General features: G+C 36.3%; 1 protein-coding gene across 8 annotated transcripts in view; it reads left to right on the forward strand.

Annotated features, from left to right (window-relative positions):
* Positions 1-25,101, forward strand: part of LOC145664751 (uncharacterized) — a 248,516-nt gene that overhangs the window by 160,108 nt on the left and 63,307 nt on the right. For 2 of the 8 annotated variants that reach the window (XM_081731661.1, XM_081731660.1), the window contains exon 7: positions 9,254-9,864. The exons of 4 other annotated variants lie outside the window; for them this stretch is intronic. In XM_081731661.1, coding sequence (XP_081587787.1) covers positions 9,254-9,864 — 611 coding nt within the window. Of the gene's footprint in view, positions 1-9,253; positions 10,993-25,101 lie in introns of those variants that run through there. 2 more of the 8 variants (XM_081731652.1, XM_081731659.1) reach the window with 2 other exon arrangements.

Genomic DNA, 25,101 nt, shown 5'->3' on the forward strand with positions numbered 1-25,101 from the left:
CTGTCTAAGCCATTTGAGGGCGCTAGCTGCGTCCACAGTTCTGGGAAAAGAACATTACATCTATGGATGAGAAAACGTGTTATCGAACGCCACAGTACGCTACTGAACATGATTGCCACTTACCAGTATGTAACCACATGCTTAAAAAAAAATCGCGTATACTGTAACTCATGATTTTTCGCATTTATTCCATTTTCCTTATTAGTTCAGTTATTAGTATGTGGAGATAAGTGAAGCTGTCCATCTAAGGAGATATTTCCGAGAAATAAAATAAAATAATAAAAATCTAAGCAAAGACAAAATTACGCTCGATTTTGTGTGTACTGGCAATCATGCTTTCGAGGGATTTTTGCAGTAGCAGAGCATGATTGCGAAGGGAAATTGGCAATAGGCAGTAAACGAGCTGGCGGAAGGAACTGGAAAGTGGAGTAAAATATTGAATTTACTGGTTTAAACCTAGTGTCTAGATTGTCTGCCAAATATAAATTAGCTTCTGTAACCAAGATGTCGTACGAAAATATAGAATCAAACAGGAAAAATATTAAGGTTCAAAGCGATACGCACCATGGTTATGAGCATTATTTGTTAAGAAAAAGAGAGCAAACAAAATGTAGACTCCGTGGTTAGGTGGCTAGAGTGGTGGACTAGTAGTTCTTATACTATTTTGACACCAGATCGAATCCCATCCCATCTTTTTTTACAAAACATTATAGGAAGTGTATAATTTTGATGTTAATAAGAACCGAAACATTGTTCAGGATTAGAATACTATTGTAAGCGATTGTTTTCAGTTTATGGTCCTGTAAGTTACTCCTCTCCTGCCCGTTCTTGAACAGCAGACCAACTGACTTCGAATTTGTGTGTCAGAAACCATACGCGACCTTCAGTCTTTCCAGTCTTACCCCTTGTTAGCACCAAACATGACGTTACATCGAATGAAGTATAATAGCTTATTGTCGTGAAAAAAAGGAAGAAAGGAAAAAGCTTATGTCAAATTCTCGTTTGTGTGTGTGTGTGTGTGTGTGTGTGTGTATGTGTGTGTTTGTGTTTTTTTCTTTTTAGAGTATTGACTTTCTCTTTTTCATATCCACAAATGCAAGATATGCTATCATAAGTCTGTATGAGGAATAGAGAATGCTTTCGTTGAACAAAACTAATTTATACAAATTATGTATGCGGAACACGAATGTTTCCACATAGCATGAATATGAACGACAATCATATATTTCTACATTATACAGTAGCGTAAAAAACTGGTACTAAAATGATATGACAAACAGGCATAAGCTTTTTCTAGCATGACAATACATTATATGTAATTCATTAAATTTTGGGGATTACAAATTATCACCTTGCGTGTCTCTATAGGCCTATTCGTTTTCACGTTCGAGCTGCGAAAGAAGAAATTATTATGATAGTGATAAAAATCGAGTTCGAGGTTTTAATGAATTCAGGTTTCACGCTACCACCTATCCAAAAAGCTATTTTTCGATGTCTGTCCATCTGTTCATCTGTCGGTTCGTCACGCTTTTACACTCTCAAATAGAGGTCATACTGTGGACCGAATTCTAGACATGAAGCTTTCATAACACTTTATCGTTTTGAATTTATATCCTCCGGCACCTAAAAATAAGGGTAGTTTACTGAAGTATGAAAATTTAAAATAATTAAATTGTCTCAAAAACAGCTGCAAAGATTTTGATTATTTTTTTTACAAATATATATTTTATTAATAACCCTTCACCGTAGTATGAATCATTGCTGTGAAATACACGTAAGGTGTAATTTACTGTATGGGATGTGTTCTTTCGAACGATTACTCAAACATTTCATAAATAAATCTATCATCAATAATCTAACAATATGACAGAACTCGTTCGTCATGTAAACATTCAGAATGGGTAGTTTTCTCTAAGCACCTATAGGAACACATGTTCATTATAACGTAAAGGTACACATGCGGTCATTTTGACCGTGTATGCATTTTTAATGTTTTTAACTATTTTACTATTTAGAAACATCGTAAAGCAATAAAAAGATTAAAGAACATTTAAATTAGCAAACAAAGATTATTAGACGTGACTGATAATAAATATATTACAATTTTGAAAAAGCAGAAACTTGTTATTGAAAATATTCAACCATTCACATATTATATACTGGTGTAAGGTAAAGTTCCCAAAGTCCCTCAGTTTCTTTGCTCACACTCACACACATTCTTCAGCAGACAGTGGTAGTAGGCGACCTCTGTGATTTCGAAAGGTATTGTTGCGGTCGGTTATGTAGTCCGACCGAGACAAAGGTGGCAAGTATGTTGGGTGTGTAGCAAAGGACAGTGTCAAAGGGCTACAAACACAACAAAACCACATCGGCTGAGATGAACTTAGTTCGAAGAAACCTTTCAGTGACAGGTCCCTCAGAGCATTAAAGCGGATCATCGCTCTAAATTATCATGCGACTGGAGTATAAGAGACGGAAGAACTCTAGCAGCACCTCCCAAAACCTGTCTTCACAATCACAGTTTGCTGCGAGTTACATGGACATGGAAATACGGAGTCGGGTTGCAAGTGCGAAACCGTCGATAAAGGACCATAGCGGCTCCCTAAAGCGTCAATGGCGCCGCGAACATGCAACATGGACTTCTGATGACTGAAAACGTGTGATATGGTGTAACGAGTAATCATTCACCTTATTTCAAAGCACGCGTAGTGTTTATATGTGGCGGATGCCCAAGAAAACTTATGCACTGTAGTGTCTGTGCCCAAAGGTGAAACGACTGTGATACTATGGGGTCACAATATCCAGGTTTTCAGAGGATTCTGTGCTGGCACTTATCGGTGACGTCACTGCTCGTGATTATGTCAACATTCTATAGGACCATGTGTATCCTGTGGTCTAGATATTGTTGCAATAACGCCATATTTTAAGATGGTAATGGGTCTATTCACATAGCTCAAACTGTTGATGCTGGTTTGAAGAACATGAGAATGAAGTTGGATATCTTCCTAATCAATGGCTCTGAACATCACATAATCCGGTGCAGATTTCCGCCTACATCCTCTCTCAAGGAGCGTGGTATGCACTGTAAGGGAGGTGGTGTGATATTTTACTTGTTACATTTACGATCTTCAAGACTCCATTTTACATCGCATTAGATCTGTTCTAAGGGTAGAGGTGGTTCAACGCCTGTTAATCAATTATGTTGAACTGTTTTCCAGATGTTTCTATTAAATTCATATCGATTTGAATGTATTATGCATAGTCACCTCCATAGGTTAAAATAGTTGGAAGGAATTTGGGGGTCCGGGCCCCGAGGACCCATCCCTTGATTACGTCCCTGGCGTTTTGCCTCATCAACCATTCATTTATTATGCAAAACCCAGTTTTTAAGCTACGAGGAAGAAAAGCGACCTGGATTTATGAATTCGGAAGAACATCACCATTGCATCCAATTCCCGAAGACGCACTAAACCAAGCAAACCTGCCCGCTAAAAAATCTTTTCATGACTACCAATTAATTGTTATAAAGAATTATGCATTAAAGTTTTTTTTAAAAAATTAACCCAAAGAATTATTATTATTATTTTATTTATATTTTTAAAACATTAGAATTGCGTGCTTACGAGAATTCGTGTTGGACTTTCTCTGAAAAGAAAACCTGGATACGTGCCTGCACTGAAAGACACATGAGTCATGGTATAGACAAACGTGCTAGGCGATAGAGTCCAGAGCATCAACAAACAGTCTAAGATCTCAAATTGCAGTTCTTCTTGCCGATAGGTGCTATTTTTTTTACCTGCAGTGATATGTCCGATAATACGATGTGTGGAATAAACGAAGGTTCGATAAGTGAGACCATGGTATGTTGGTGATTTACGCAACTATACCTGTAAAATACTTGTGTAGAACTCATCTTTCACTCCCTAGCTAAATTTGTGGGTATGATCGCACATCTTGCCTCATAAAGTATAATCTCATAAAGAAAATATATTTTTAACATACTGAAAAGCTAAAGAAAAAACAACTTCCAATAATTTGTTATAGCTCTCTTTTTAATAACGGTAAACTTCTTCACTTCATCACTATAAATTACGTTTGGTACTAAGATGTCTGTGTCTGTATATATTTTTCACACTTTATTGGGGACAAAATTGCTCTTTTTTCAAGAAAACAGGATGAGAGATGCTATACAACAGCATAACCTGCAAACAACCGCTGTTACCAATAGTACTCTAATCCTGAATAAATATGTCGATTAAAGGGTACTATCAATAAGTTATTTCCTTATATTGTTTCGTTTCTTATTAAAAGTGGGGCCGCGGTGGCTCAGTGGTAGAGCGTTCACCTCTGGTGCATGGGGTCCCGGGTTCAAACCCTGCTTCCGCCAAGTGAACTTTGTGGTGGACAAACACCGTGTGCGTGGGTTTTCTCGGGGTTCTCCCGTTTCCTCCCACTTTATTCCTTCCACCATTTCATTCATTTCTCATAATCACCGTCTCCTTTAGCATAACCGTGGGACGTAAAACTCAAAGATTTCATTTCATTTTTTTTCTTATTAACATCAAAATTATACACTTCCTATAATGTTTTGTAAAAAAAGATGGGATGGGATTCGATCTGATGTCAAAATAGTACAAGAACTACTAGTCCACCACTTTATCCACCTAACCACGGAGTCTACATTTTGTTTGCTCTTTTTCTTAACAAATAATGCTCATAACCAGTGGCGTATTTACGATTTTCTTTCGGGGGGGGGCTTTGCTAACTTTCGGGGAGGGCTTTGCCTGGAAATGTGAAAATTCTGCAAGATATTTCATATACTTTACTATAGTAAGTAAGATTTCGGGGAGGCTTAAGCCCGGAAGCCCCCCCCTAAATACGCCACTGCTCATAACCATAGTGCGTATCGCTTCGAACCTTAAGATAAGACTTTTTCTGTTTGATTCTATATTTTTGTACGACATCTTGGTTACAGTAGCTAATTTGTATTTGGCAGACAATGTAGACACTAGGTTTAAACCAATAAATTCAATATTTTACTCCAGTTTCAAGTTTCTTCCGCCAGCTCTTTCACTTCCTATTGTCAATTTTCCTTCGCAATCGTGCTCTGCTACTCCAAAAATCCCTCGAAAGCATGATTGCCAGTTACAAAATCGAGCTTAGTTTTGTCTTTTGCTTATATTTTTATTATTTTATTATATTTTTTGGAAATATCTCCTTAGATGTATAGTTTTGTATTATCTCTACGTACTAATAACTAAATTTTACTCATAAACGTAAGGAAAATTGAATAAATGCGAAAAATCATGAGTTACAGTATACGCGCAACTTTTTTTTTTTTTTTTTTTTTTTTTTTAAGCATAGGAGTACGTTTATGTGTATTTTGGAAGGTAATATAAATGTATTCGAAAATTTTGTATTATATGTTATCAGCGCGGCAGCGGCGCAAATATGTCTTCAACACCGGGGGGAAGAGTAAGACCGTTTCCATAATTATTTTTTAAGTTATGTTAAAAATATTTATGAAGTTGAAAAACAATGCTGTGGAGAATCAGTGGAGCAGATTTGTCTTCAACATTGCGAGGCGGTCAGATTTCAGGCTTATTCTGGCGGGTCATGAATATCATCTCACTTTCCTTTGTAGCAATCGAACACAAATCATCACATTTCTTCCAAAATAAAAACAGATTTCAAATTAAATTATTGGGGGAAGACAGTCCCACCTAGTTCCAAGATTGGAGGGGCCATGTCTACTTCATCCTCCCCGGGATTTTCGCCAGTGTATGTTATCCTTAATAAGCATTACTAACTTTAATTTTTAAGTAATATTTCAAAAGATCGCTCATTAAATATTTATACCATGCATTGGAAACGGAAAATTTGTTCTTTAGCATTATCTATTTTCTTTCGCAACAAAGTTTCTGGATTTCGTTATAATAACGTTTCTGCGGCTGTCTCTGCTTAAGTTTCGAAGTTGAGGTAAACTCAAGCTAAAAACAGTTTATTAATGTATTATTTACTTTTTTTTTGTAGAATATCAATATTTCAAGTTATTTGAAAATCATACGTTCCTGTTATATTTTTACGATTGTACTATTATGACTTGTTAAACAACCTAATTTGTCTCCAGAGCTGCTGTGTCTGTTGCATAGTCTCTGGCAACAGCGCCTGCAATACTCTACGTGCTCTAACCAACTGTCAGAAGCCACCTCTTATTGCACAGAGAATAGAAATATCAACAAATCAATAGAAGCTCAAAATAACGTATTTACTGATCATATGAAATTTAAATTGCCAGAGAGTTTTCTAGATTACCTGTGAAATATGTAGCAATAGAGAGTTTCCTAGATTATCTAGGGAGTAAAATGACTCGATTATATAAAAAGTGAAGTCATCGTGAAGTATTGTTACTCATCATCTATAGTCCCACATTATATTTTGGGAAGATGATGGACATCAAAATGCAAGATCACTACAGTTGAGGTACGGGGAGTGGAATTTTTCCCCCTCTTCTTGAGAGACTTTGCCAATCGATGATGGAGTAAAACATACCAAGTTAGGAAGCATATCTAAATCAGTCGTGTATATTTCACGGCTATATCCAATACTCTTAGTATATACGAGGGTAAGTCAATAAGTAACTGCAATATTATTATTTTTCATGTTTGCTCTACCTCATTGTGGGCATACCAGACGCTAGCTTTCACCGTTGGCTTCCTCTGTGGTAGGTTGCAGCGTTATCACATCATTCCGGTTTGCGCTGTTGCGAAATAAAGATGGCCGCGTCTCTTTATGTGTGGATCAAAAGAACAGAGTTCTGTCATCTGTTTTTCGTGGTCTCAAGGTGCGGAGTGGAAATGTATAGAAGACTTTCAACACAATACGGGGACAATGTGTTGCCACAGCGATGTGTTTACCAGTGGATTGAACAGGTCAAAAGTGTCGAACGAGCGTGAAGGGTGGGGAAAGAGCAGGGCGTCCACCTACAATAACAATTAATGACATTATTGAACGAGGCAGTGCCTTAATTCTGAATAACGGATGAGTGAATTTGATGAAGTGGCAACCCGTGTGCAGATTAGTCATGGTTATGCATGTGGCATCATGTATAAGAGACTCAACTTTCACAGTCTGTGCAAATTGAGTTCCGAAAAAACACGATGAAAAGGACAAGCAAAATCGTATGAGAATCTGTCAGCATCTACTGGAACGTTATGATAACCAAGGTGAAGTGTTTGTTAGATGAATCATCACTGGAGACGAAACTTGAATTCATCACTTTAAACCAGAGAGCAAATGCCAGAGTTTGGAATCTCCCCATCTCCCGTCAAAAAGAAACTCAAGAGTTAATCTTCTGCAGGGAAAGTGATTCTCACAGTATTTTGGGACTTACAAGGGCCAATCCTGGAACATTATCTGAAAAAGGGATCAATAATAAACAGTAAAAAGTGCAGTGATACTTTATATCTGGAAACTATAAGAATAGCGTTTAATGTGAAAATCAGCTTCTCTTAAGTTTCCAGTACCGAGGCTGCATGAGATGTAGATCTAAAGTTTAAGGTTAAGTCCGAACCACCATAGTCTGTTCCAATTTTATAGCTATCCCACCGCACCAAAAGCGCACGCGCTAAGTCGTAGAGAAGTGTGGAAGGGGAGATACAAAGCACAAATGAGAGAGTGTAATACGAACTGGGAAAATATTCGCAAGTATGAAATAGATGGGTTTATTATTTGTTTATGTAATATCATATGCTCCGAATAGCTATGTATATGATATAAGGCAGTCGGATGAACGAAGACAGATGGCCGCGCAGATAGGAACGTAAGTACACTGGTTGTGGTGTTGTCGGATTTGAGGTAAGCTAAATAGTCAATGCTGAAGGAGTTGGGTATTTTCTTATACGTACGTAAGTGATTATCAAAGAAAATAGATCAGGACCAGACAAACGACTGTATAAAATCGGTACGCCTCATGCAAGATTCAAATAACATTTTACCAACAACAATGAACCAACTAACAATGAATAGATAGTAACGTTAAAAGCTATCTGTTTATAAGAGATCCTGGAAGTGTGGGCATGAGCATCAGGCATCGCTGACCTCGTTTGATGACGTTACCAGCAACACGTTGTAATTCTGCGGGCATGATGTTAATTTCTCTAGTAAAGTGCAGAATATGTGGGTTATCCTGCGACCAGTATCTGCAGTTCTGGGAGTTTACATAACCTGACAAGTGAAACAAGGCCTTCCTTGACATGAAGTAAAGCAAGGGGTCCTTGTATCCTTTAGCAATTGATGTTAACAGCCAGTTACAATAATGAACTCTTCTTTTTTTTAACCGATGCTAACATTTCAACCTCTTGCACAATACTCACACGATAGGGTTTTAATCTTAAATCTTTTAGTACACGATGACATGATCTACGAGATACACCAACCTGCTGCGATAACTTCCTTACCGACTTTCGGAGACTTCTCGTAATGTCCGTGCAAATTATGTGAATAGTTTCGGAGATCCTCACTGTCGGTCGCTTATTCTTGAAATGATTTTTAAATACAACCTCTGAATGTTGATAAAGGTAACTTTTGAGTAGCGAAATAGCTACAGAGTTTAATATTCTTATTTTTCAAAACCGACATGAATTTCTCAATATATGTTTAAAAAATTTCTATTGCTCTTTTTAATCAGGAAGAAAATTAAAAATTATATGTTACTGAAAATATTGACTTGCAGTTTGCAAACTTACACGTGCACCCATGATTCTTTGATGAAATTTTGATCAACCAAATCTCCCCCTAACATTAGCTGCTTTGACGTTACACCAAAATGAAATATCTTTTAACATGCTGTCCAATAAGTATGTTGTTTATAAACTAATTATACAACATTTTACAACGAGATAACAAATATAGTTTATAACGTTGACTTACAATACCACATTCGTTTATGACATACAAATACACAAAAATAGAAATGAAATTAATAACAATAAAAGTAAAATTAAATTTTTTCCCTAAAATTATGGCCTTTGATAAAATTAAAACCTGAAGACCGTGGATGCACAAGATGTAGAAATAAACTCCTACAGGGTACATAATTATCATCATTTCATTACACGCTCCAAGCGCGAATCAAACGATATACTCATTTATTTTTATATTCGTTTCCACTGGGGTAAACAGCTATACATTTATATGTACACTAAAAATGTGATTATGGTATTTCTTCTAATACGCGCTTTGTTTTTTTTAGAGTTGAATATAAGAAGGAAACATTGCTCACCGGTGCTTGTAGTGGAAGCGAAGATAAACGTGGTTTGAAGGAGAAAAGTGGAAAAGACGAACCAAAGAATAATAAAAGGCGATTTGAGTGTCAAATATGTTTTAAAGATTTCACGAAACGCTCTACTTTGAATCATCATTTGAAGAGACATTCAAACCCCGATGCCAGAGAATGGAGTTGTGTAGTTTGTGACCAACTATTTAAAAGTAGAAATGGAATTTGTAGCCACCTTCAGAATCTTCACAACATTAAGAAAGATTATATGAACTATATAATTCAGAGTTGCAATATTTGCGGGAAGAAGCTACTAAGTTCAAAGTTGAAAGCACATCGGCTTACACATGGATATCCTTGTCCTATATGTGATAAAGTATTCGATAAAGCACGTTCTAAATTGAAGCATGTATATAAGATTCATCGCGGCCAAACGCCTTATCCGTGCAATATATGTGGGAAACTTATCAAGAAATATATGTTATCACAGCATATTCAAACTCACAAAGAATCAACACAATGTGAAGTTTGTGGCGCAAAGCTCTCGTGTCCTCAAACTCTTAAACTTCATTTGACAACTCATACAGGTGAGCAGCCATTTATGTGTGGTGTATGTGGTCGAAGATTTGCACGTAAGTATAATTTGCATACACATATGAAGCTTCATGCGGGTGAGCGCAACATTGTGTGTGATTTATGTGGTAAAAGATTTTCTCAAAAGTGGAATTTACGAACACATATGCGATCATGTATGAACAATTCTTCAGCAACAGTAACAGCTTAGTATCCTTGATTGAAGTAGGATGTTCGAACAGTTCTGTAGTCGTCCGTAATTTATAGATTGTAACAGGAAATTCAAAATAGTTTCTTTTCTTTTTGTATTATTGGTGTTAAGATCATTATTGTATTATCTAATCGTGTGTTATTGTATTTAAAAGTGAATCAAGTTTTTAAGAAAGATAATGTAATTTCTTTCAACTGCAAAACTAATAGCCTACTATATGATTCACTTACGTCTGAATTTAAAAGTTGTAAAACATGCTGTATCATGTATGTTTCTTCAGTACGTTACATAAAAGAAGAAATCACTAATGGTGTATGTGGAAAAATGTGATTGTCACCAACATAATCGTTTGTGGAGAACGGACCGAATGAGTAAGAAGAGATTCAATAATAACGTTTAATGATGCACTTTATTTGGAAGGAATACAAATCTTGTTTACGAAAGCAGTATCAACTCACATTTGAGGAAAATATTTTTTTATTTTTGTAGTTATTTTTGTATAATTTATTGTGTTTTTTGTTTATCTAAATTAGAAAAAGTCCCTTTTTATTTTTTGTTGTATAACGCTTCACGGTTATGTCTTTTAGGCTAAAAGGGACTGATGATTAAAGACAGTGAATGATTGTGAAATTAAATTTTTGTGCTCTCTCACCGGGAATCGAACCAGGACCACACTCTCTAGCACTTTCTTTTTAAATACAGCCATTCGTATTTGAATGTCTCATAGGCCTATATGAAATCTCTATTAACTTATATAAATTAATTTTCATAGTTTTGCAAAAACACATTTCGGTTTCAGATTTTTAGGATGTGTTTTCAGTTTCGTTTACTTCAACAATGCATTGTGTGAAGAAGGCATGATGTAACATTGTTATAAGAACTACTAATACTATTCTTATGGCCTTCAAACTAAATAAAATAGTTGATTTAATGCCTTTGGTTTATTGCTATAAACTAAACGAATGTGAATTCTAAAGAGGTTGTGTTGGGATATAAGATGGAAGATCGTAAACAACTTAAATGTAAAGCTCGAACTCCTTCGTGCCTAAGCGGATAGCATACGCGCCTTTGGCGTGGGAGACTCAGGTTTGATTCCTCCGCGGTAGCCCATGTGGTTCGTATTCCACGTTAATTAGTACGTCCCTCGTTGCTGAAATGGAAGTGAAACTCAAAATCAACTCAACTTAAACTAAAGCTAAAGAACAGAGTAGAAGAAGGGATAGAGAAAAGGGAAATTGGAAGGGCATTTTCTTCTCTTATAGGTCAAGAAATTGGTACAAGTTCTTAAGAGAAATGCACTATGTAATACTCCAAACTCAGTTGACTCGGGAAACGATAGCGTCATGCATTGAAGTTGTTTCCTGCGTTTTAAATTTCTTTTGTCATGAATTTAACAGGTTAGTTATTAAGAGAAAGCAAACGCCACAGTACTCGTCGAGTTAATTTGGAAATTGTGATCTTGATACTTTATATAGGGTTCTCAAAACAACAGCGATAACGTTTGGGAGGTGATTCCTGACATCAAGATAAGACAAAAAGTATAGACCAACCTGGATGCACAAATCGGTTGGTGCACAATCCTTTCGGAGTTATAGGCTGCCAAAAACATGAAAAATTGAAATTCAAAGGTTCATAGCTCCAAAACTATGGGACCTACCATAGTCGGGTCAAGACTTCACTTAGGATTATGAAACAGGTATTTTTGGATAGTGTACATATTAGTTCCTAAGGTACTCACGCCGCAATTTTACAGAAGGAGTTTGGCTAAGGGCATATAACTTGAAGTACTCACCAACTACCCCTATAAAAATTGTTGCGTAAGTACCGCAGGATTCTGAAGCATTGTTATTTGGATAGAGCACATACTAATTCCCAAGTGAAGTCTTTATTCGACTACGGTAGGCCCCATAGTATTGGAACTATGGACCCTTAAAATTCATGTTTTCGGCAGCTTATAACTCCGAAAGGAAGTATTTGTGCACCCAGGTTAGTCTATACTTTTTGTCTTATCTTAGTGTCAGGAATCACCTCTTGAGCGTTTGGTGTTGTTTTGAAACACCCTGTATATATCTGGAACCTATAAAAATAGCGTTTAATGCAAAATCATAAAAAAGTTTCTTTTTTGTTGTTGTTTGTTTATTTAAGTTTAGCTTCCCTTAAGTTTGCAGGAGCGAGGCTGCATGAGATGTAGATTTAAAGTTTAAAGTTAAATCCGAACCACCATAATCTGTTCCAATTTTATAGCTGTCCCACCGCACCAAAAGCGCACGCGCTAACTCGCAGAGAAGTGTGGAAGGGGAGATAGAAAGCATAAATGAGGGAGTGTGATACGAACTGGGAAAATATTCGCGAGTGTGAAACAGATGGTGTTATTATTAGTTTATGTAATATCATATGCTCTGAATAGCCTTGTGTAAGGGCTTGTAACACAATATTGTGGGAAGAGGTTCCTCATATCAAAATAGGAAAAAAGTTCATATGGACCTGTGATCAAAAGTGCATAGTTTCAGAGTTAAAAGGGTGTCGAAAACATGAAACAAGTGAACTTTAAAACTTCATAGATCCGCTATTGTGGGGCCTTCGGAGTCAAATCAGGTCGTCAGTGAGGAACAGGTGTGTGAATTATCCAAATATCTTTGTTTAAGAATGCTTCAGTACTTGTACAACAATTTTGAGAGAGATAGGTGGAAAGTGATCAGGTACTCCCAAACAACCTCTCTAAAATGATCTTGCAAACACCCGGGCTTCTGAAAGGTGGATATTTGGATAGTTCACATACTAGTTCTTCAGTGATGTTTTGACCTAGACTACGATCGGTCCTGTATTAGTGGAACTATGGACCTTTAAAGTCCATTTTTTTCATGATTTTGGCTCCCTATAACCATGAAACTATGCACTTCCGACAACAGGTCCAAATGAACTTTAATTTTGATGTAAGGAATATGTTCTCAAAATATTGTGTCAGATTTTTGTAACACACTTTATACTTCAGAATCAGTTTAATAGGTGGTGTGATTATCTGACAGCATTTTTTTTTTAACAAGAAGAAACTTGCTTTATCTATTTTCTCGAAAACTACGGATGAGGATTTACACTGACCTGTATCATTTTGTCCAGCTATATGTTTCATATTCGGACTTTTTTCGTTACACTCTAATAACATTGTAGAAATTCCAGTACTAACAGTGCGATGTTTTCATGAATACGAAATTTTCCTTTGCTTTTAAACGTACCAAATAGCTAGAGGTCTTAAGCTCCATTTTGTCATTATTCAAATAGAGCCAACTTCATCATTACCTTATCTCGTGAATGAGAATCTAAAAATGAAAAATAAAAGTGTACGTTTACAGCAGTTTGAGTGATTGGATAAATATAAATGTAAAACATCTAAATTTCTTACTTTTGCGTAAAAGGGCAGTAATTCTTGTTACAAATAATCAGAAGAAAGAAAATGTGAATTTTCCATGTGCAATGTACTGTTCTGTTAAAGAAGCTTTTTCTCTGGGATGTTAACTCCCACGTGATGTGTTATTCTGTCTTATTAATGTCATTTAAAATTAATATCTGTGTTATATATCTACATCTGGGCAATTGTATTATTATGCAGTTCTTTAATGACGTATGCTTTGAATTCACCGTTTATGTGCATGTTTCATTTCCGTAATATATTGGATCTTAAATTCAATATATGTACAGATGGTGATTAGAAAAATGGAAACACCTGAACGAAATTGCAACTTACCAGATTAATATGGTGTCGGGCCACCTTTCGCCACATGTTTCACAGTTGGGCGGAGACACTGCAGATCATAAGCTTCTTTGGGCGTTCTCCACACATAAACACGGCCCGTGGTTGGGAATAGGGTGAAGGATGACTCATCCGACCATATCACACGTTTCCAGTCCTCAACGGTCCAAGTTGCATGGTCGCGGCACCATTTGCGGCGTGCGAAAGCGTTATGGTCCCTGATGAGCGGTTTGGTCCGTGCAACACAACCCCGTAAGTTCATGTAATTCGCGGCGGACTGTGATTGTCAAAACAGGGTGAGGGAGGTGCTGATTGAGTTCCTCCGTCACTTGCTCCGCAGTGGCACGACGGTTCTGCGTGACAATGCGCTTTAATAACCGGCGTGACCTGTCACTCATGATTTTCTTCCGCCCACTGTTCCGCTTCCCCGATGTGGTTTTCCCGTGTGTTGTGTAGGCCGTCATCACCTTCGACACTGTCCCACGCGACACACCTAACACAGTAGCCACTGCCGTCACACTCACTCCACATAACCGCGCACCAACAATTTGCCCTCTTTGAAAATCTGAGAGGTCTCCCATTTTACACTACCTCCGTCTGCTGCAGCCACTGGACACTGCTGTTCCACTGCGCCTAACGTAGTATGGAGACTGACCTAACACACCACCACCAGCGGTCCGGCGCTAAAGGGCGCCACGACACCACTGCCAACCCATACATCTGACATGTTGCCAACTACAGGTGTTTCTATTTTTCTGATCACGATCTGTATGTATGTAAGTATTAAATTTAATGTAATGTATTAATCCATATTGCGGTCAGAAAGTCCCTTTACACCTGCACTTATTTAATCCCTTTATTAATGTTACAGTTGTGTTCAAAACGTTCGAATGTGCACCTTCATTATCCATACACATTTTGATATCCCTCCATGTCCTACTCATCCGCTTTGGCAGCTGCGGTGTCACAAGCTGGAACGCTTGAAGCACACTTTCTCATAGAGTACTATTGCCCACGTACCGCTTTTTCCTAATGTGTGATTTGGGGGTCTCTGATTCGATCTCCGGCCAAGTAAGTTTATGGTGGGCAACATCGTGTCTGTGGGTTTAGTTGGAGTAATCCCCTTTCCCGCCATGAGAACTTTATGGTGGACAAACACCGTGTGCGTGAGTTTCCTCGGGGTTTTTTCTGTTTCGTTCCAAATTCTTTATTCTACCATTTCATTCATTTCTCATCACCGTCTCCTTTAGCCTAGCCGACATAACCGTGGGACCTAAAACTAAAAAAAAATCTCTCTCTCTCCGTGTCCTTCCACTTTCTCGTACCGCTAATTCTTCCATCATTCACTGCTCTTAAACATTGTCCCGCTTAGGCTAAAGGGCATAATTGTGTCACGTTAAACTGAAAGATTTCATTTTTAAGTGTGATTTGATGGTACCCCACAGAATATTAAATGGTGTAGTAAAATTCGGACTTCGAGACGGCCAAAGATAAAGCCTAGTAAATTTGGGGACTCACGCCCTATACACCAACCAGAGAACAGTACGTTCAGACTTTTGTAAACAGCAAGTGCGAATGCGTGCAGGCCTAAGTCTATTTTCGTGTGAAGGTGCCATGTGCTCCTTGCAGTTCCAAGTTCTATATAATGCTTTCTGTTCGATTTCCAGAGTGAAAGCGTCACTGACGAAATAAATACAACACAAGAATATAATGTGCATTCTCATTAATATCACGTGGTTATTTTCCTTTACGAAATAAATTTTGAATCAGAAATATTACGGTTAATTTTTATGATGTGCATATTTTGTAAATAGCAACGTCAAAATTTGTTTCCGACATTAAATCATCAAGTATTAATAAAGAATTTTAATAAATTTCAAAATTAGTCATATCAGGTATTCCTTCTACAAAACGTGTTTGTGCACTTGCATCTACTTTGGTATCACTACACCATCCCATCATACAATACCATTAAATTTTATATTAAAGATTTGATCATGTTCATTAAGTAAACGATTTACAAAACATGTTTTACCTGCACATGAAGGACCAGCAGTTAATATTGTAGAAGGATGATTAAACTTCAACATCTTGTGCTCCAATGAATGCATAGAATAGAAAACTTGCTTCATATACATTTGCACACACATTTATAGCCTAAAACGAGTTTCCATTTATTCGCCGGATCGAAAATAAGTTTTCCCAAGAATTTTCCTTGAAATTATTTGAGAATGAGTACTAGGGCAATACAATAAGTAAGAATAAAAAGAGTATGACTAGAATTTTTAAAGCTCTCGAGTTTTCTTTGAAAACGAATAATTTACTGGTTCACTGCACAGCTGATTTACACAGTTTCCATAGCAATTACTTACAAGGTGGAAAACAAGTTTTGTTAAGAGCTTCCACAAGAAGCATCCAGCTAAAGTTAAGAATGACTAGAATAATAACGAAAAAATAATTTAAGAAATAAATATTTTTTTGGTTCAACTATAGCTGTCCTACTGAGTTTCTACACGAAACTACGCTATTAGAATTCAAAACAATCAACCATCCATTCATGCGAACTTACTCGTTCGTGGGCCTATAACCATAAGGTATATTTGCTCTTTTTCGCACGGATTCATCGTCAGTCCCGTCATTTTAGTGAATGCGAATACGATTTTTCTTGACCTCACGGCGTGTCCTTGTTTCTTTACAGCTAAAGATGCGGGGAACCCTGGTCTACGTACGATAATTGTTGGGTTTTCAGTTACTGTGGAGTCAATTTCTGCAGACATTAATCTATAGAAACTCTCAAAATTAGTTGTTTTAGAGTTCCTATCATTTACTGTTATCCCCCTAATTTTTAGAATATGCAGAAATTCCTCTTGGGTATTTAAACCTCATAGTGTAAATTTTGAGACATAAGCGACGAATGTGATAAATTTATATCCTTCGGGTATTTCATCGGTTAACTCACCCAAAAGTTTCTGAACTGGTTCCTAATCTTTTTTGTTCTGTCGGGTCCAATGGTCGTCAGTAGTTCGTATAGTCCAAGTCTAGCCCACGAAATAATATTGTGGCTAGTATGACATTGGAAAACGTTTCTTCTTCAGTTTGATAATTAGCAAGAAAACCTGACGTTTCTTGTTTCATCTGAAGAAAGAAATTCACATATGTCCCGAACAGACCACGTGAATTCCTCTCTTCAAGATCCGTGAGTTCGAATTCCCAAATGTCGTGGATGTTAAGTATTTTCGAACATTTTTCAAGAGGAAGTTGTTACTCTGGAGTACGAAACGTTTCTGTTAGGGCACGTTCAGTGTTACTATGAGTACAATCGTTGGCATTCTCTTCCTCCATACATTTCCAGCACATACAAAAAAGTAATCGACCGCCAGCAACATATGGAAAAATTAGAAAATTTAAGTTAGTTAGGGCCAAAATGGCGCATTTCACTACACCTCGAATTGTTCTCACTTCTGGGAATACCGTCCCCGTATGTATTTTAGGTGATTCAACGGGCGTAGGTTTACGTGACATCATGTATGTATCTAATGACGTCACATCTACGTTAGCAATCCGCTTATCTCTCCTACAATTCATGTACGACGAAATACTTTCGTACGGCCACCGTTGCAACAATTTTCGGAAATAAGGGAATCGGAATTATTTGTGCAGTTATCTTCTATAAACTTGTTTCTATGTTTATCCGTCTTTACTTTTTCTTTACCTTTCCCACATTTCGTGTAAATTAATACGAAAACTTTTAACACTATGAGCGCGGAGGCCGTACGCACTGTTCTTTTCCCGCTCGCGGCAGGATTTTTACAGTTTTCAAATTAACACAGTGGCAATAAATGAAATAATATGTAAAATTTTGTTAAAATAATCAAGTATGGTTCGTCGTTGAAGAATTAGCTTAGTTTTCTTTCGATATATTTGAAATCGGCATATTTACGATATTTTTGAAAGAAACTGTTTTTTGAGTTTGTAAAAATATTATAGACCTTGATATATATATATTACAAAGATAGAAACTGAAACGGGAAGGTTCCACAAGTTATCGCTCATATCTGATTGCCACATAGAACATCTGATAGAGTATCATGAGAAATGAAAATAACCAAAATTAAAGGTGCTATGGACAAGAAGGGTAAGAGCTACGGTGCTTCAAAATTTGAATATCCAATAAAACATCATGTAATTATGTATGTTTAAAGTAAATATCTTGAAAACCGTTAGAGGAATCAAAACAAAAGTTGCACAGTATAATGAGAATAAAATGCCCTATCGAAAACCATAAACAGTATTGCCATAGGTGAAGGAGTGTTGCTAACTCACCATAAAAATATTTTCTTTGAAATAGCATCGTATACAAGTGTGCACAGATTTAAAATGCAATACTATCTCTAAACATAACAGTGAAGCGTAGTGACACTAAACATGATAATTTTTGATCAGAGAGATCACTCTTTTGTTCGAATTATAATCCAATACAGATAGTAGTTTCTGTGTCTATTTCTCTGTTATTTATTACAATCGTCATATCTGCTGTGTGCCTGGTAGATAATATCGATACGTCACGTTTATTCTTCCATTTCAATACTAGGATATTTCCCTGTCTTCTGTATATTTGTTCACCTTTCTTCAATTTGGCTACTTATTCTTCTTTTGGTGTACCCTTTCCTTGTTTCATAAGTGTTCCCAACAAACCTGTCAGCGTAATGTCCGGAGTTTCTGCCAGTGGTCGAAGTTAGACGGTATGAGGTGGTATTCCATACCGCTTCTGGTTTTTCTGTAATGACGACATAGCATCTCTGGTTTTTCAGTGATCAAGATTATTTAAATGGCCGGTATGTTGAGTCAAAATGATGATAAAACATACCGCCTCTGCTTTTTTCCACTTCGAACAGTGGTTTCTGCCAATGATACACCGGTATAGAACCTGCCTATAAACAATGCACGAATATAATCAACACAATACGACTGCGGAAGATAACCTACTTCCCGTCACGTTTCGTGCAACCCCAGGGCCATCTTCTGGCAAAAACGAGAAAAACAAGCCCCCAGAACCATATCCGTACAACGAAATCCTTAACCATACGGATTTGAGAGCCATATATAACACAGTTCTTTGATCTGTATAAATACGGACATCATATTTCTAGAAGGAACACGCAGTCCGTATATATATGGACTTCGCGCCCTAAGTATTAAGGAACCATAGTTTGTCCGTATCGTTTTTAAACGTGTTGTAGCAATCATGAACATCGTGAAGAACGTCATAACGATTAAAAGGGTAGCATGTTTTGCAGGAATGCCAGTAGCACGTGAGAGACTGAAAGGTATCGTTGAATCCTTCGTTCCATCCACGGACGTTTATTTACCAATATAGTCTACTTTTCCCCACCTCTTGTATATTAAATTTCTATCCCTATTTGTTCTTTCATATACATAAGCCATTGCAAAGCTTTAGCACTATACTTGATCTTATGATGAAAACTCAACGCAGGGATTACGGGTATAGTATTCTCTGATAAGTGCAAGATACGATATGTGCGCATCGCAAGACTTGCAATGGTGAAAGAGATGCTAAAACGTTGTAAACCTTCCGTTACTCTTTCATGATGTCACTAAATTGATATCTGTGAGAATTCTAACATTATTTTCAAAGTAAGACAGCTTTTCCATCTGCAGCTATACTCCTCGCCACTTGACGCACGTTTTTGGTGTCAGGCCTTTAGTCGCTGTCGCTCTTCCGTGCTTGGCGATTCAGGATCATAATATTCTATTTTAGGATACGGACCGACATAATTTCGATTCTCAAAACTGTTAAACAAGTATGGTAAATGTCCCTTTAAATTTTCAGATAGGCCTAATGTTTTGGGTAGTTTCGACGCTTAACACCGAAAAATAAATATGTATCACTGTAGAAAATTCTATTTCCAATAGACATTAAAAATCTTCTGACCCTGAATAAGAATATTAGATTCAGGAATGATATGCTGTTCTATTAGATTTCTACGGCAAAAAGGCATTATACCCTAGTGCGACAGCCATCTGAAAGACGGGACGTTCTAATAACACATGTTTAATAGTCAGTCACCGTTTTATAAGAAAACGAACAATTTCTAGTATTATCACCGCACGTTTTACAAGGTTAATCGATGCCTTTGTGTAAACAGTCATGGCAAACGTGACGCGCGCATACCAGCACCATCTTATGCTCATTCGCAGACTTTCACCGCTTCTACATCATAAATGATGTACATAAAATTTTTGGTATGTGCAGGCTTCTATCTGTACAAAACGTGTGATTATTGTCAATCAAACACGACACGTTGATCAAAGATGTTCGTCACACATATGATTAGATTTTCTGAGCTTTTTATCAAATATCACTTCACAATCGACGCAGACCTTAACATTATCACATACACATCTACGCTTTATTGCACTCCAAATGATTCTCAAAACACACACCCTGAGCAAACATTCTATTGCATACATTACATTTAATTTTCTCTACAGTATAATCGCGTTCCTGGGTATACCCACGGTATGAACAGCGTGTTTCGTACTTATGTTTGAGAGCTCTCATCAAAGTCTTCCAAACAATAGTAACAATATTTTCGAGCGTTCTAAAAGGTTCTAACATTTTGAATAGGTTGGAAATGGCTACCTTTGTGATACAAAAATGAATATCTTTTCCGCTGGTTCTCCCGGCTAACGAACTATATATTTGTGTTTTTCTTGATTTCATCTTCCTCAAAATTACAATTGTTCCCCTTTCAAATATATCTGGAAAGTTTCAACATCTACAAGGCCACAGCCATCCCTAACATTAATGTGAATACCTACCATATTACAGTGTATCTCAGCTTTAGTAATCAAACTTTATATTTGTTGTTAAATTTATGTCATATTTGTTTTCGTTATGTTTGGAGTTTTACTTGCCACCAGATAATGGCTTTGGGTAAGGATTAAATGTTCGTTTCTATATGTACCAAAGGCTTTGCGAAAAGGATTCTTATTTCGCATACTTATCTGATATTATTTTTACCAGTATCAAACATGTCAACGATCTAGAATCGCCGAGCAGAAATGCTTCATTCGAAGTAAGCACATTCTCCAGTGAACTTACTGTGGATCTAGCAGAAATATTGCTGTGGCGTTTCCATGCAATATATACAGGCATGTTGTTACTGTTCCTATTATCTATGTATAGCCTGATGTAATACGTTGCTCGTACAATATTAAGTACATTTGCTGACGTAAAATCGATCATGCTTTGAGTAGTGCATCACATCTTTCCGATCACTGGTAGCCCAGCCGTTGCAATTCCATGCTGTCTTTTCAACTGCTAAAAACTGGATGATAATCTTTCAGGACCCGTAGAGTTTCTTGCAGGTGCAGGTCGTCACCAAGTTTTCTTCAGTTGCGCAAAAGAAATCCATCTAAATCAAATGAAAAGGAACAACTACTTAGAGTTATCAAGTTCAATTTATAACAATTTTAAGTACATTCCAAAACTTTTGTTTGTTCAGAGTTTGCAAAGCAATTTTTTGTGTTTCAAAACACAATTTTACTTATGAGTAACAATAGTTTAGTGCATGACATTTTTTAGTACTTCAATATGCTTTCTCTTTTAAACTTTAAACAGCAAGTGTTTTGAATTTTCCAATTTCGTTTTAGTGTATCGCAATTTTTTCACTGCTCGCACTAAAAGTTTCATTTAAAAAATGAAATGACATGAAATTTGTCTTTTAAGCGAATAATTATGAGAAAAAGTAATATATGCACATCTTGAGCAATAGTTGAACTTACGCGGTTAATAAGAATATGTAAATGTTGTTCTTGTTGTCTTCTTCATTGTCGGAAAGTTTAAAATATATTGTAATTCTCTTGTTCTTTTCTTTAAAAATCGCTTCCTGCAATGCTGCTGCTCTTGCTTCTTCTCGTATGTGTGTTGGTATGCTGGAGTATAATGTGCTTCAATTAAAAACGCGTTTAAAACCAATATATTTCAATTAAAAGGCGCTAAGCAATTAACAAAGAATGTCGTAATTGTGTTCCTTAGACACAACTGATGAAAAATGATAGCTACACGTAGGCAATTATCTATATATGAAGCCTTATTACTCAATGTGGTGATGGTGTTAACACCTATGTATATGGATGTATACTATTCGGTAGTTCTAAAAATGTCTTAGTGCAGAAGAGCGTATTGTACCGCTCCATATAATTCTGTATTTAAGGTAAATTATTTTTATTCAAATGCCCGTATTAATCAATGACAATGTATTGCATTTCTACTGTAACCAGCAACATAACATAGCTTTCATTCTGCATGTTAAGGCACCACCACATTTTCACTGTTATCTCAGCAATCCTGATGTTACAACCCACATCTCTTTCCTATTTTTTTCTTACTATTACCTCTCAGTTCTCATTCACATATGCAAGGTTTGTCCCAAGGCGTTCTCTGGGAGACGAAGCAACCTTCGCGAAGTCTGTGCGGGCAGTTGTCCTGTCTCGTGAAGTTTTTCTCGCGCCTGGAGGCGGCCCACACTTCCTCTCCCAACGTGTTTCGGCGCCCGCTCGCGAACCGGATCTGCGACGCTCCGTGTGTTCCCCATTATGGAAACTTTTCGCCCCAATAACCCTTCATACTGTTTTCCTCTCCAGTTGTGACTGTAAAGGTAAATGCTCCCTTCATAATATGCTGACATGGTCATCCTGCGCATATATGCACATATATAGGAGGCATACAATCTTTTCGTGCTTGTAACTACTACAAAAGTGATAACGTTATACGTTTTCTATGCTACAGCAAACTAATAATTTTTGCATCTCATAGTAGTATGCATACCAAACTACGAGCGCACTTTCCCCTTCCACCCCTAACTGCCTAAAATTATGAATCCACCACTAACCATTACACTTTAACACAGAAGGATAGCGCAAAGTGAGATTGAGTAGACGCATAGGCTTTTATGACATTTAAACTCAAAAACTTAAATCTAAAAAAAACTTACAATCTAAAAATCTTACATCTAAAATTACATCTCTTCCATCTTATAATGTCCCCATGGTAGAGTATTTATCCCATCCTCTAAAACACATCTTTTATCATCTACACAACTTAAAGCTAACTTATTTACTTCTATACTGTACAAATCATGCTTATAACTTCTGATTAAATTCATCTTCTTATAATATTCTTTTTGGTTGAACAAGCAGTCTTTATAATCGTTAAATGACATTTCTTTACTTACAACATTTTTCTTAACTCCTTTTGCTTTTTTACAACAGTTATCCTTTTCGATCCTGATTGAATATATTTTTGATCTTAAAGCAACAATTTCTTCTATGATTGTTCCTTTAAGTTCGTCTTTCATCTTACCAAGTATTTTCTTATTGACTTGTGGTATCTTATATCTGTTATCTTTAGAGTAATCACTCGTGTCGAAGTAATCAATATAATTTTTCATGTCCTCGTACACATCTTTTGTTTGGATATGATATATATAGCTATCAGTATCTATATTACATACTTCTAATTTGTCTTGATATTTTGGCTTCATTACATTATAATGGAAGTCGTACATTAAATATTTCGATAGATCTAAGATACTCATTCCAACATATATTGATTTATTGAAAGTTAATTTTGTTTTATTCATTATGATTGTACATAGATTCTCAGTATAAACAATTCTATCTTTAAAATTTGGTTTAGCAATAAGTTTTTCTACTCTTGTTGGATCACATTCTATTTTTATAGGTTTACATCTCTTTCTAATATTTTCCATAGTCTTTCCAAAAACTGAATTGTTCATTAGCTTATAGAAGTCTTTTTCAAAGTCATTTGTTGCTCTAGTTCTCATCTGCGTGTTTAAATCTATATAATTCTTTAACTAATCTGATTGTTCAAACTCTATTACACGATGAATTTTCTTAAGTTTTAATCCAAGTGACAAACATTGTTTTAAGTTTCGATAGTGAATTACATATTTTTCCTTATCGTATAGGGTTGTTAACAGTTTTGATTGTTTTGAACCAGATGGACACATGTTTTGAGGTGCTAATGGGTAGTCTTTGTGAGAATCATCAGGTATATTTGTGTAATCTGTTTCTCTTATCTCGTCTTCACTTAACCATCTAAATCCCTTAAATGGTAAGTATTGACTCATTGCCCATCCATGCAAATTGTTAGCATCCAAGTACATTAAGTAAGAATCTTCTTTGTTGCCATCGTAACTTTCCATATACTTATTGTTTGCTTTTATATATCTTTTACTACATTGCGAAATTCCACCTCTTATACCTTTCTCTATCATCAGTACTATATCGTAATCTGTTAGTAACTCTAGTTTTATATTTGTCATCTTTAACATTGCATCCCAAGCTAAACCTGGTGCTGTCATATACCAAGCTGGATCAAGACTATAAGCTTTAAGACATGTTTCTCTAAAGTTCTCAAACACATCTGCTAAGAACAATACATCAGTTTTTAGATATAGGTCATGGTATTGTCCGAGATTCTTAATTTTAAATGTTTTCCACACTTTCTTTGCATGCTTATAATCCACATCACTTATATATGTGTTGTTAAGCTTGTTGTAGAATGCTTGCTTTGGTGGTAATTTTCTCTGTCTAAACTTATTCCAATCACTAACATAATCGTACGGATAAACACCTTTTCTTGTTACAAGGTTAAATTGTTCTTCATTAGGGTAGAAGTGTTGTGTGTGAGTCATTTGTTCCCTCGTTAGGTTTGATGATAATTTGTCTAAACTACATGCCATAAATCTAATTGAATCTACACATTTTAATTTGATAGTTCCAACTCTTACTGTATGATATGTAACGTTGTTCGTTATTAGGTATTAATTCTATTTGTTCTTTATTACATCCTAGTTCTTTATTACATCCTAAACAAGTGAGAGTCATATCCTGATAAGTTATGTATAATCACTGGTACAAACTTAGGCATTTTAACTTTTAAAGTACAGTTGTTACATAATGCAGCTAAAAACTCTCCTGTTATATGATCGTGATGTTTAACTTTGTGATTTTCTGGTGTATATTTTACTTTACAGTAAGAGCAGGATATGGATTTGTTGAACTCTTTTAACTGTTTACGTGTTAAAGGTAATTCGTTATTTTCTTTATATATGTTCGAAATTTGTTTGGCTTCTTATTTAACATTCTTATGAACTTCTTAGCTGCATCTTTACCTCTATACACAACAGGATCTGTTTTACTTCCATCACTTTTTACAATATAGTAACAGAATCCAGATGG

Source organism: Thermobia domestica, chromosome 11 (genome assembly GCF_964235325.1).
Source record: "Thermobia domestica chromosome 11, izTheDome1.hap1.1, whole genome shotgun sequence".
NCBI lineage: Eukaryota > Metazoa > Arthropoda > Insecta > Zygentoma > Lepismatidae > Thermobia > Thermobia domestica.